The sequence below is a fragment of the Festucalex cinctus genome, chromosome 9 (genome assembly GCF_051991245.1).
Source record: "Festucalex cinctus isolate MCC-2025b chromosome 9, RoL_Fcin_1.0, whole genome shotgun sequence".
Classification (NCBI taxonomy): Eukaryota; Metazoa; Chordata; class Actinopteri; order Syngnathiformes; family Syngnathidae; genus Festucalex; species Festucalex cinctus.
Genome location: NC_135419.1, coordinates 14,487,766 through 14,501,620, shown reverse-complemented (window position 1 = coordinate 14,501,620; position 13,855 = coordinate 14,487,766). Strand labels below are relative to the sequence as shown.

The 13,855-nt window shown below is 37.3% G+C and overlaps 2 protein-coding genes across 6 annotated transcripts; both read right to left on the bottom strand.

The window, feature by feature from the left end:
* Positions 1-927: 927 nt before the first annotated feature.
* On the bottom strand, positions 928-3,363 carry LOC144026328 (solute carrier family 25 member 53-like). Its single transcript, XM_077532935.1, has 2 exons — positions 3,130-3,363; positions 928-3,013 (listed from the first exon to the last, which is right to left on the bottom strand). The coding sequence occupies exon 2, from the start codon at positions 3,007-3,009 to the stop codon at positions 2,137-2,139; it is 873 nt and encodes a 290-aa protein (XP_077389061.1). The 5' UTR covers positions 3,010-3,013; positions 3,130-3,363; the 3' UTR covers positions 928-2,136.
* Positions 3,364-4,906: 1,543 nt separating this feature from the next.
* prps1b (phosphoribosyl pyrophosphate synthetase 1B) lies at positions 4,907-12,269 on the bottom strand. 5 transcript variants are annotated; one of them, XM_077532587.1, is made up of 8 exons: positions 12,016-12,269; positions 11,773-11,944; positions 10,915-11,104; positions 8,386-8,484; positions 8,139-8,263; positions 7,880-8,053; positions 6,260-6,419; positions 4,907-6,068 (listed from the first exon to the last, which is right to left on the bottom strand). In XM_077532587.1, exons 2-8 carry the CDS (start codon positions 11,892-11,894, stop codon positions 5,976-5,978), a joined length of 963 nt encoding a protein of 320 aa, XP_077388713.1. In that variant the 5' UTR covers positions 11,895-11,944; positions 12,016-12,269; the 3' UTR covers positions 4,907-5,975. The 5 variants fall into 5 exon arrangements, with proteins under 5 accessions (XP_077388713.1, XP_077388712.1, XP_077388716.1 ...); XM_077532586.1 differs by having other exon boundaries at positions 11,773-11,922; XM_077532590.1 differs by having other exon boundaries at positions 10,921-11,104; positions 11,773-11,922.
* Positions 12,270-13,855: the final 1,586 nt, after the last annotated feature.

Here is a 13,855-nt window from a genome sequence, read left to right as displayed (position 1 = left end):
TTCAGGAGCTCTTCGATTGGACGTGGAGTAAATGTTCGAGGCGGCTTCTTGAGCGATGGGTGGGCATGGTTTCCCATTTCTGCATTGCAACAGTGCAATTCTTTGCTCCTGTCTGGGCTTGTAAACTAAGAGTGAACTGTTTTGACTACTTTCAGTGAACTCTGTAAACTTAAAAAATTGCTGGGATTGAAGGACTGGTTATTTATGATGTATCGCCACCTAGAGGACGAAATGTGGCATGGCACAAAACATGCGCAAACAGCTTTCTTTCTCACTTGAAGGTCGGTAAACTTTTAGTTAATTATTCACAGAGTAAGAATACAGTACAATACTTTTCCCATGGACATTCAGACGCGTTACATTTGTCGATGAATCCGCCATTGCTATGGGGATTAATTCCCATAATCCTTTCCGGTCATATACGTGCAGTTACAACTAAACGACAGAAGATGGCATTGTTTACCCATTTTAGTTGGAATGTTAAATGAGGGTAACAAATATCGCTTTTAAATTGAAAACACGTTTCAAAAAAGTTTCGTTTAAAGTTAATTATGACGTTAATTGATATTTTGAATATTCTTACATGAAATATGCCTACATGAAGCAATATGGACAAATCCAAGTGTACTTCACGAGTCAAAATGGCGGTGTTACTCGGTGAAAGGAAGCTCCCCATTCATTGAAACGCATTGCATTTAAATTTCAAAATGTGATGAAATGCCATTTGTCTACTCGAACAAGCTGCCTGGTTGTATGCTAGTCAGTAGTCACTGACATTGAAAGACTACAACTGCCCTGTGGTTTCACCCACTACTACTTTCATCCATTTTTAAATATTTCCATCACATCTACAACCTCAACATTACACACTGAACATGAATCTGTCTCTCTTTTGCATTAAAATACAAACAGGATATTACTCGTGTGTTCTGATTCTTGGACTTTTAATAGAAATGCAAGGCACATGAGAGTCACCAGCACATCTATTTCCATTGCAATAAATACTAACCTGCAACATGGAAGTAAACAGAGAATGAATCCCCCCCCTCTAAACAGAAGGAAGTCCTGATTTATTTATTTTTTGACTTACTAGTGCTATATTATTGTAGCACATACACTACTCACAAAGTTAGGGATATTAGACTTGTGATGAATATAAAATGCACAATGCTCTCTACAGATTAACTTCATTTGACCGTCTTTAAAACTTTTCAATGCACATCCAACTGTTCAGTCTTCCCCGTTTATATTAAAATTGTTATCAAAACAGTCCTCTCCATCACACTGTTCACATGTTGATACCAAGCAAACATCATTGATTTGTTTTTTCCCATTTGTGTTTTGTTCAACAACTTGTGAAAAATGAACAGCTGGACGCACATTGCAAAGTTTAGAGAAGGTTTAATTAACTTAAGGATCTAGCGTATATGTTCAACCTGAAATTTCACCTGAAAGTTTCATATCTTAACTATTTTTCGTGAGTGGCGTACAGGGAGTCCTCGACTTACATCCGTTCCTACACTAGCGATGTAACCCGAATTTTAACTTAAGTCGATTTTCTCCATTAAAGTCAATATTTACATAAAAATAAATTGCATAAAAAAAATCTAAAATACATTAAAATAAAAAAGATGCTGAACAACTGTCGACTGAAGGCCAAGTCTTTGCCGATGTTCGTCTGTGTCTCTCCTTTCTGCAATCTTTTTTATGATGTCTAGCTTTGTTTCCATGGTAGTTGTTTTTCTTCTGGCTGGACCAACATTAACACGTATAGCTTTCTTCTTCGGGGCCATGATGTACAAAAAAAAGAGGGCAAAAAGCCAAAGATACTCCCACAAGTGCACAAGCGCTAGCACTAGCTAAGGGTTAAATAGCGGACGAGGGGAAAACACTGCTGGGAACATGGCGGACGAGGAGCCAAAATGGCGGACCGGGCGTAACCGTTGTTAAGTCGAGTCCGTCTTAACTCGAGGACTCCCTGTATAGAACTCATTTGGTTTAACAATTACGACAATATGTGTCATAACTGTGCCACATGACTGATTTTAATGATTTAAATTTGTCAAATCCAGAAGCTGAATGGCTGGATAAATTGAATTTCTGCCATCTTATTTATACTCTCATGATGACATCTGCTTAGCCTGAGCGTTTTTGCTGCCTGTCATAGATGGCCGTGGTAATTCCCCAGGTGATACACGATCTCAGTATAACCAGAGCACCACCTCGATACAATAACAAGACACTCCTCTGCCTGGAGTTCCACAGCATCCTCCAACAGGCCACCACCCCTTTCACCTCTGTCTGCACCTCCACCTGCATGTTGGCCACCAGCACGGACAGCGGATACAGACTCAGGCTGATCGCCATGGAAGCCACAGTGCCAGAAACGAAAGAGGACGCTAATGGAGAAAGGCCCTGTCCTGCCACAGCGGCGCTCAAAGGCCCCTTCAAACCAAAGTAAAGGGAGCTGCCTAAGGCATTGCGAGCCATGATGGGCAGGAAGGCCCGGTAGTAGCCCGAGGCCAGCTTCTGCGCCTTCAGCTTAACGAGAACGCTCTTGAGCGTTGGGAGGCGACGGTCGTTGTGGCCGCTCTGCAGCACGTTTTGAACACGCTCAAATGGCGTGAAAACCAGCGCCTCCACTACCCCCACGCCGAGCCCCGCCACGGCAGGATGCAGAGGGGAGGGGATGACACGGAGAGAGGGCATGGAGAGCAGGCGGAGGAAAGTGTCCTGCAGTCCAAAGAGCAGCGTACCGCTGAGGGTTCTCATCAGTAATGGTGGGGTCACGCCCCTGTAGAGCTTGACCAGGCCTTCTTTGCGGAGCTGCTCCACTGCCCGATGGACCTGGATGTTGTGGATTTGTTGGCGGAAAACGGTCTTGTAGACGGGGAAGACGATAAGGGTGGACAACAAGCTTGAGGTCCCACCATGGAGGTAGCTATGGAAACGGGTCTTTGAGTCCCTCGGGTCCTCTTTATCTTGTAACTTGGGACTTCCTGCCATCATTCAGCTGAAAAAAATGACATCATAAATAAATCCTGATACCGGAAAGCCATACTATTTTTAAAATATGGGGGGAAAATAATTTAAATATTAATATAAAAATGAATGAAAAATTGTACTTACTCATAAATGTCACAATACAGCAAAAGCAGAACATGTCAGCCACAATAGAAGCAGCACCATTGACTTCTCTATTTACTCGAAAAAAAGCAAGGAAACACGGAAATGAATTAGCATGTCCCACATGATGATAACATCTTCCATTTTACTCCACAGTAAGAACATATTTTTTTAAAGTGATCATACTTCAGCCGTATGTAGCCGCGGACACATAACAGGATGCGGTGCGCTTAGCAATTCTAGTCCCGCCCACTTAAGAATAACTATTGGTCGAGATTAATACATCACCTCGACAGTGATTGGACCTTTTTTCTGCCAATCAAAGATCCAACATGGGCGTGTCGGTGTTGGTGTCAGATGTGATCGGGCTGCCAGATTGTATCGGGGTCGCCTGCAAATGACGTCACGCTCCAGGATTGTCCGGAAATTGTCCGTTTACAATTGTTCAAAATAACAAAATTTATGGACTAAAATTGTAAAACCATAAATAACCCTAAAAATATAAAAGCATGATACTTTAAGAGTGAAAAAAATAATAGATTGAAGCGCCTTCGGGCTTTGCCGGTGACGTCAGTACAGCAGCGCTAACAAAGTTAACTCCGGTTTCTTTTTTTTTAAGTTTTTTTTTTTTTTTTTTTTTTTCCACCTGTTCTGGAAATGTACTTATGCTCGCAAGCTCTGCCAAGATATTTGCAAATTTATTTTGGACAATATCTATTGTAATGTTGTGCTTTCTTTACCGAATGTTTTTTGTTTGTTTGTTTTTCAACTATGACAGTTTGTTTGAAAGAGAATATTATTTGATTAATCTGTTAATTTATCTTGCTAAATTTTATATTCATAAATGTAAATGTGCAAAATCGAAACCTATTTTTTTTCTGTTTATGAAAGAGATTGATGTATATTTTCAGTTTCTACTTCCAAAAATAAGAAGGCTGTCAAGACCTTGATTTTGTGTTCTCATTTCGGTGTTTTTAATATTTCTTAGTTTAAGACCCCCTGGCAATTTTTATTTTATGGTTTATTTTATTGTTTTTTTTTTTCTTTTTTCCCTTTTTCTTCACTGTTATTGTGAGTTTGTGTGATGATGATTATTTGTTTTGTATTTGACATGTTTGGATTTGAATACAATTTGTTCAATAAAGCAGTTAAAAAAAAAAACAAAAAAAAACGGTTTGGCTCCTTTTTTAGCTGTTCACAAATCAATCACAACAGCAAACAGTCTTAATGATAATAGGAACACATACAATCTAAACTGACAATATTTGTCACATCTGAGACAATTATTTTGTATATTTATCATTTAGTCAATTTATTTGAATATTTATTCAATATACTTTGCTTTTATATTCTTAGGTTTGTTTACGTTTTTACAATTTCAGTGCGTACATTTTATTTAAATTACATCTTTAAATATTTTCATTAATGTTTGACGTCAACTGGATAATTTTCAGCCAATCCTGTAACGTGGACGTGTTTGTTAGGCTACCCCGATACGATCTTGCAGCCCGATCACATCTAACACCGACACCGTCTTTAAATACAAATGAGCCACGAAATGAAAATATGTTTTCTGGTAATTTGGGGAATTTCGCGTGGATGCTTTTCTAGTCTTTTGATTTAAAAACACACTTGCTTGCGATGAAAGCAAACACTTGCTGGTTATATTCACGTTAGTTTTCTCAAATTCCTTTAACAATATGAAGCGATGACTATTTGGTATTTGACGAGGTTTAATTAATCAAAATGTACACAAAATAGGACGCTTTACAAAGATAAATAGCCATAATTGTTTTTATTTAAAATGTAACTAAACATGTTGACAGAATTGTTGACAGTAACCAAGACAAATATTGCCATTGAGAATAGAACAAGTGGCTAAAGAAATCCTTGCAAATGGACGGCATTTGGAGTAAAATCATCAATGGAGTAATTTAATACATTTATTCTGTAAAAGCAAAACAAACAATGGCCACAGTTGATAAACTCCTCAGATAATCGTGTTGGTTTTGTGTCCATTTGGCACATGCGTGCTTCATAAACGATGGAGGTGGTTGGGAAACCGCACCTATTCAAAATGTAAATGGTATCATTTGGAATTAAAACACAAAATCCTAAAAACAAAACAAAAACAAAGACAAGAGGAAAAACAGAAGTACGGGTGCATCTCCATAAATTATAACACCATAGAAAAGTTATTTCAGGAGTTAAACTCAAAATGTCAAATTCATATTTGATTTGTAAGACACTGATATATTGATATATATTTATTAACTGTTAGGCAAACATTTCATAAGGCAATCTAATATTCAAAATCATTTACCTTTTTTTATGATTAATTTGGGAGTTTTGGTCAAAATGGGGGGGGGGGGGGGGGGGGGGGGCTACTACACAATGTAGTGTAATCTATGAGTTTTACTTTTTGAATTGAACTACTAAAAGAAAGAAAGAAAGAAAGAAAGAAAGAAAGAACTTTTCCACAAGATTTAAATTTCTATTGGGATGCACCTGTCTGTGTACCGTTTCTACCTGCAGACTAGTAACAGCTTCAAAATATAACCCCAGTGGCCAAATTCCACTGAAATGGCGCGGCTCAAAAGTAAAAAAAAAAGAAAAGCACAGACAGTGACTAGAAATGTTGCCACTTCACAACCACAAACATAACATTTGATGGTCTTTCTTCTCTCATCCAAGCTCAATAAATATGCCCTATTTGGTACATGAGTGGGATGCGTGTAACAGACATGATAGTTCTTTTCATCCCCAGTCAAAGGGAACTCCTCTATTGGTTGTGTTTGGGATAGAGGCCTCTTTTTTTTTTTTTTTTTTTGGCCTGAGAGTAGACATCGTTACAAAGGTACGTGGCTGAATAGGTACGACACCGACTCGCCATTGTGGGTTCTCCGGATGGCCTCCGCGAGGATCATGGAGATGTCGATAACCTGGAAGATGAGAACATTTCATTTTTTTGGGACAGATCTGACAATGGATTTTCAAAAACACCAGCTGGGAATAGGCCTCAGACCCTAATGACGACAAGCACTATAGAACATGGCTGAACAAATAGATTCACTTGTACAAAATGACAAAACGAACTAACATTTCTGCACTCGATAAACAAAGTCCTGTTTACCTGTATTTTGGGACAATGCCTCATTTTCTCCTCCTGGGGTATTGTGTTAGTGACCACAACTGCTTCAAAGCAGGCATTATTGATGCGAGAGATGGCAGGCCCCGAGAAGATGCCGTGGGTCAGGATGGCGTATACTTTTGTGGCACCGGCAGAAATTAACCTAAAACCCAAAACACATTTAACCTTTATTATTGTACGTGTACGGAAGGAAGCGTGCAACTGATAATGTGGAGTGAACATTTTTAGCTTGAAAATACATTCAAATGTATTTGGCAGCTAAATGCTAAAAACGTAGCATTTTCCTGCATAATGCCACGAGACAACTGACTTGCGCGAGCACATAACTCGTGGCATTATGGGTTAAAAAAAAAATGCAGAATGGAAATAATGCACTTTAGACATAGTAAATCATAAAAATTATGAATAACATTGTTTACATATTTAATTTTCAAACAGGTTGTTATAATGTAGGCCAAATGCTAAAATAGCATTTTTATAATTTTTTTTACTTGCACATGCGCTAATCAATACACCGTAACATTATGGGAAAAGATACTTTTAAACCATTTGAATACAGTCAATTGTATTTAATTAAATACAGTTGAACATATTTGGATACGGTCGAACGTATATCGGTACGGTCAAAAGTATTTCAATACGGTCAAATGCACTTGTAAATATGTTGGAACATCCAAAAATGTTTATTCCACACTGGCAGTTCTATGCATCCATAGACTTGAATGAAGGAAGGTTGAATGAATGAATGAATGAATGAAATTAAGGCAATTAATCAAAATTCAATTAGAATTTCAATTATTACACTCCACAAGTACAAAATCAGCATAATCATTGAGTCGAATTGAGTTGCTTAAATTTATACCTTTGCACCTTTAATTAAAAAAAAAAAAAAAAAAAAAAAAAAAAAAAAAAAAAAAAAAAAAACCTTTTAAAATAACTAATTTAATAAATTTTGTTTCTTCCAAAAGGAACTTGGAACTTACATAATGCACACTGCGTAATTACAGTGTTTCAAAGATTTTTTTAAAATTTGTTTTAATATTTTTTATGTTATTTCTTACGGACCAAAAAAATAAATGATCGTCCTAATCGTGATTTTCAATTATTACCAAAATAATTGCGATTAATATTTTCTTAGTAATCGAGCAGGCCTAAATGAAGTAGTTTATTTCAAAGACCAAATGCAAAATTTGAAATAAAAAACAAAAAACAAACAAACAAGTATAAGGGTTTGAAAAGGAGTATAAGTATTGCACTATACGGGGACAGCCAAAATGTCCTGAGAGGAAACAGCTTGTGATTGGCTGACGCAAAGTTTTGCTTCTACCAACCAATTACCATGTTTGTTGAAGTCATTTTTAGCAAAGAGACAAATTCATTTATTTTAATCGGATTCCTCGAATTAAAAGAAAAAAAGAAAAAAAAAGAATTGACAAATTTATTAAAACTTAGTTCTCCACTCTTCACTTAGTGAGGACAAAGAGATTACAGACCAGTACATAGACCATATGCTAACAAATACGGAAATTGAATAAACGCTCAAGCAGTTTTCCACAGGTGGCCAGACACCGAGACGAATTCTATGAACGGGGTGGGACTTACTTGTCGGCAGCGTGGCAGACGGTCCCGCACGTATCCGCCATGTCGTCCACGAGGATGGCCACCCGAGACGTCACGTCGCCGACAAGAACCATCCGGTCAACCTCGTTTGCCTTTTTCCGCTCTTTATGAATGAGGGCAAAGTCCACATTCAACCTGTCGGCGATCGAGGTGACCCTGCGGAGAGAATGGAAAGTCGTTGGAGTTACAAAATTACAGAGGATAATACGACGAGATTGTAGCGCCAATGGCCTCGGCTCACCTTTTCGCACCCCCAGCATCTGGTGAGACGATGGTACAGTTTTTCCACTCGGGTATGTTTTCTTTAATCCACTTTAACACGGCGGGCTCTGCGTAGAGGTTGTCAACCGGGATGTCAAAGAATCCCTGAAAGACAAGGACGGTTTGTTGTCACGCTGGGCATGAGCAGGTGAAAGAAAGATGCGCTCAGTGTCTTGACCCCGGAAAAGATCCAAAACCAAACTTGTGGCGTGCAAATAAACGTTCACCTGTATTTGCGAGGCGTGCAGGTCCATCGTGATGATGTGGTCGGCGCCTGACACGGACAGCATGTTGGCCACCAACTTGGCAGAGATGGGAGCACGGCTCTGCAATGAAAAACGATCTGTTAAGTCACAAGGGGAAAAAAAGACGGCGGCCAAAGCATGACTTTGGGCTAAAAATAGCCACTGGATTCTAAAAATCACACTTCCCCTTCCAAATAATATTTGATATTCATGTTGCTTAGATTAAATAATCCGGATGTAAAAATAGTTTTGGATAGCATTTACGTGCAAAAACAGTCAGCATGTGAAATATGAGCAATCACAGATGGTAAAACGGGAGAACCAAAAAATTGGACAGCATTTGAAATATGACTGAGTGACTACCTGTCCTAAGCAAACTAGTGATAGACCAATATGTTTTGTTTTTTTAAGGCCGACACAAATTATTTAGTAGTCAAGGAGGACGATAACTGATATTTCAAGCCGATATTCACTTGCTGTAAAATAGAAAAGAAAAAAAATTCTTCTTTTAAAGTATATTGTCAGATTTGTTTTAAAAATAACAAAAATTGCAGTGAGCTTCCAGGGTCATTAGCATGTGTTAAGCTATTAAAAAAAAAAAAGTAAGTAAATAGATCCCTAAAGATTTGTACTGTAAATAAAGTTTTCTAAAAATTCAACATAATTTCTTGATTTAATTGTTTTTTTAAATAAAAAGTGTAGGGAGTTCCTATTTTTTAGTAAAGTGGAAATTTAAATAGATCAATAAATGAAGAGTTCCCTACATCTCACTGAGTGACAAATGCATGCGAATGTAGCTCATTTGGGGGTTTTGTTAGGGTTCGTGAAACGTTTCGAAAGATCTTTGCAATGAAAAATTGTCTGAATATGTTCCAAATAAAAACTGTGTGAACATCTTACAATTCCTGATGAAAACCCCAAATTCGCTACGTTCGCAAGTATTCACTGCTCAGTGAGATACCAGAGTTACCCGCCTTCAGATTAAAAAAATGGCCGATGCCGTTATTTGTCAAAATGCCAAATATCATTGGGTCGATAATTGGTCTATCCCTAAAGCAAACTAAACTAAACTAAACAAAACAAGCTTCTAGCTGGAAAATAGAACATATTCATCGCAGATATAAATTTGAACTGATTTCACAAAACTTAACAATTGTGCAATAAATGGCATGTTTTCATTTGTGCCAGTCACTTTGATTTTTTTTTTTGGTGCCATATCCAAATCTGCTTTCAGGTTGGTGTATTTTGACAGTTTCCTCGAAAATGCACACAAAATGCATGCTCTTTTTTTGACGACGGTCAATGATTTTTGATTATAGTTGTTTTTATTTTTAAATTTCTTTCTGAACTTGCTTTTTTGAAGTTCATTTAGTAAAACGGGTTTGTTAGTTTTTATTTTATTTGTAGATATTTTGTTTTAATATAATTTCAGCATTACCGGTAGTTAAAAAAAAAAAAAAAATTAAATCATATTTGTGTAGCGCAAGACATAAAAAAAAAAAAAAGTATTGTGTAATAACGAGAAGTAAACTGATTCCAAAAATGACTGTTCTGTCGTACAGTAGTAGCAAAATAATCACATTTAAAATAAACCTGAAAAGCTCATGTATGAAATTCACATTGACGAAAACGAACTACATTTTCGTTATAATTATAGTTCGTGTTGGTTAGTATTATAAAACATAAAATGTGGTTTCCTTTCTTGGTTTGTAAAAAGCACTAGTTTTCATTTTGCTTATGAACATTAGGAAGGGTGTCTACTGATACCAGGTATTGTATCAGGCCAATCAGCCATTTTATTTGGACGTTTTTACAATCAGGAACTATAAATCAGAAGAATAAAATTTTTTTTTTTTTATTAATTTTAGGAAAAAATATATTATATTGGGATATAAAGGTTCTTCTTTAAAACTGTCATTTCTTTTTTGGGGGTGAGGGGATTTTATTTGTCAAAAGTACTAGTGGCATCGGTACTTGGTATCAGTATCGGTTCTATTCAAGAGTTGAGTACGCATACTGGTTTTGGTCGGGAAAAAAAGTGGTATCTATCTAACATGTTTTATAAATTTTTACTTAGCTAGTTTTTGTAAACTATAAATATACTTGATGCCAACACACAAAATGTATTTTCATTACTAGTAAATGTCATTCTTCACCCTGAAAAAAGAAAATATTTTAACATAAAACTTTATTGTGACTTGATGTTATTAGACTACGAAATGTAAACTTTTTTTTGTCACACCGTCGCATATTGCTCACGTTATCGTTCGCAACATACAATCAAAACAGATCTCTAAACATAAACGTTGCACGTTCACAAGCAAAGGCCTGTGCGATATGGAACAGGCTTGCAACCGATGCAGATGAGAGCGAAGCAAAAAAAACAAAAACAAAAAACAAACAAACCGAAAAGCAGCGTTGGAAGCGCATGGAACATGGCCAGAGGCTTCTCGTCATGATGTCGGATGGCAGCCGGCATGACAGAGGAAAAATTAGACAGATGTCCCTCACCCCCACCTTGTCCTTCTTGTCCTGGCGGGCGTACGGAAAGCACGGGATGACGGCGGTAACTCTGGAGGCGGACGCGATCTTGCAGGCGTTGATCATGATGAGCAGCTCCATCAGGTTGTCGTTGATCTCGCCGCAGCCGCTCTGGACGATGTAGACGTCCTCCCCTCGCACGCTCTCGCCTATCTCCACGCTGCAGGGCGATTCGCAGAGGTGACAAGACAAACATCACTTAGCGGAGGAGAGCTAAGCAAACACACGGTGGCAGGGGACAGAATAAACAATAAGCAAGCGTCACATGTGCTGGGTTCAACTGGAGAGGGGCTAATTTGGCGCACTAGTAAAATGCCAGTTGCTTATTAACATTTTTTCAATACTGTATGCCATTTCAGCACTCTAGTAGGATAATACAACTAACTGTGAATATGTTATTAGCACTACATGTACAATTTTAACATCACTATTCATACTAGTAACATGGAGTTGTCAACTAGTGCATAATCTTGCCTCACTACAAACAACTACTGCTAGTGAGGACACATTTTTGATACCTATTTTAAGATTGCACTAGTAGGCCAAAAGTGGTCCTAGTAGTGGAAAAACGTGGACGAGTGAGACCCACTGGTTGTACTTGTACTCTGAATTGGCTTACTAGTAAGGAAAAGGAGTGAACAAGTACATTGGATATCAATAATATCGAATAACTACTCATGCGGTCGTAGGAGAGCCAGAATAAACAAAGCTCCAATCAACACATGCGCGCTGGTATCACGTTAGCTAGGCTACACTGGCGCAGTTAGCTAGCAAGTTGGTTGCAAATTGTTTGTCGTAATAACAACACAGCAGCGACGACACGCTCACCATGTCTCCTGGTTGCTGAATTTCTTGGTGACCACCTTCCCCAGCTCCAGACCAAGTCGGTCGGCTATCTTTTGAGACAGATCCGGGTGTGAGCTACCGCTGAATATTTTGATATTTGGCATTTTGTTGCGGTCCAGGGCGTCGAGTCTTCTAAGCAGGTAACCGGCAACAGCTTGTATTAGTAACGGAAACAAAAATAAGTCAGCGAAATGAAATGATCAACAGTTATCTGGCTGATCTTACCGAGGGAGTAGATTGAGCAGCTAGCCAGCTCTTGTGGGACACATCACGCGTGCGACTTTCTTTTTTTTCCCCCTCCCCGTGCTACTCGCACGCTTTCACTTACGGCTAATCCTGATGACGTCACATCGTATAGCGCAAACAGTGAATGGTGCATTCAGGTACACTCGGACGTTGGATGACTCCAGGTAGTCCTACTTTAGGCTACTGTTAAGTTTATTAAGTTAAGTTTATTTACTTCAGATGTCAACTGGGGGGAGGGGTGGGGGGTGGTGGGTTTATGTATGTACATAACAACAGCAAGCACCCTAACTCCGGTGACGTTATTCCTGCGTGTGTGTCTTAACAAGGAGAAAACAAATATGTTTGTGGATCGTCAGACTCGTTCAACCTTCTTTTGTTCCAGAATATAAATGCCACAGGCGCAACTACTTAAAAAAAAAAAACTCCACTGTAACTCAGTAACATTTAACTGCACTCACAATTATTTGTAAACGACTATTTATTAGCAAAACGTACAAACTTTCAATTGATGGCTACTTAAAAAAAAAAAAAAAAAAAGTCACTCCTTTTAATATTTCCTCCGTAAAGGAATTTTATTTGCTCTTTTGTTGTTGTTGTTGGTAGTGGTTCATTGAATACTAATGTATGGAAGTGTATCACATTTTTTTTTAACCTTTTTTTTTCTTCGGTTTTTTGGATTGTTTTCTGTTTTTTTCTGACATTAAGAAAATGGATGGATGGACCATTTTCTGCATAAATCCAGATAACGTTCCTGAGTGGGTCAATCTCTGCAGCACGGATTGTATCTTTATGACATCACACAAAACAAGCATCAAATACAAACTTTACACAGTAGGGTTCATATTTACATTAAAAAAAAATGTGGATGATGTATGAAATCAATGTGCCTGCCCTTTAATTGTGAATTAATAGTATTGTATATATCCTCTATTTGTGTATTTACTTGTGACACTTGTAGAAACAGTGAATCTAGAATTGTTGTTCTTATTGCTTTTTTTAACATACACAGTTTTACATACAAAGTGTTGAAATGTGGTCAATCAATTGAATGATTTATTGAATGACATTTTCGTTTTATAAACTCACTATTATTATCCAACACGTATTATTTTTGGAATTTTGCGGCATGTTTTGAAAAATACTGCTGTCTGCTGGACAAATAAAAAAACGACAATAACAATAATAAAAAAATCAAGAGTGAATGAAGAATTGCATTTTCTACGGCACTTTGCTTTTCCCATGGAATCGCGGTTTTTGTGCATTTTTTTTTAATTTTTTTTATTTTGAGCTAATAAAAGAACAAAGGTGATAATTATCAATCAATCAATCAATCAATCACTCAATCAATCAATCAATCAATCAATCAATCAATCAATCAATCAATCAATCAATCAATCAATCAATCAATCATATTTGTCCTCACACTAAATAAAAAATAGCCTATATCAGTAAGTTTTATTGCTTTGCTGGTTACCAAATAGGCCTACTGGCAGTCCTGATTTTCTTGTGTTTGGTTTGCACTTTATCTAGAGTCTCTGGCAACATTTATTTAAACAAATATCTGCCTGGTTCCTTGCCTGTTTCAACAATTTCTCTCTCGTCTGCTTAAAAAAAAAGAGAAAAGAAAAGAAAAGAAAAGAAAAAAAGAAAAGAAAAGAAAAGAAAAGAAAAGAAAAGAAAAGAGAAAAGAAAAGAAAAGAAAAGAGAAAAGAAAAGAAAAGAAAAGAAAAGAAAAGAAAAGAAAAGAAAAGAAAAGAAAAGAAAAGAAAAGAAAAGAAAAAGAAAGGAACGAAAGGGAAAGAAAAGGAAAGTAAATGAA

Bases quoted from the DNA above. Each gene is read 5' to 3' on its own strand.
- LOC144026328 (XM_077532935.1), bottom strand. From the start codon at position 3,009: ATGATGGCAGGAAGTCCCAAGTTACAAGATAAAGAGGACCCGAGGGAC.
- prps1b (XM_077532587.1), bottom strand. From the start codon at position 11,894: ATGCCAAATATCAAAATATTCAGCGGTAGCTCACACCCGGATCTGTCT. The intron at 11,105-11,772 runs GTGAGCGTGTCG...ATCGCCCTGCAG, and splicing joins TTCAGCAACCAGGAGACATG to CGTGGAGATAGGCGAGAGCG. The intron at 6,069-6,259 runs GTAAACAGGACT...CTCATCTTCCAG, and splicing joins GGCATTGTCCCAAAATACAG to GTTATCGACATCTCCATGAT.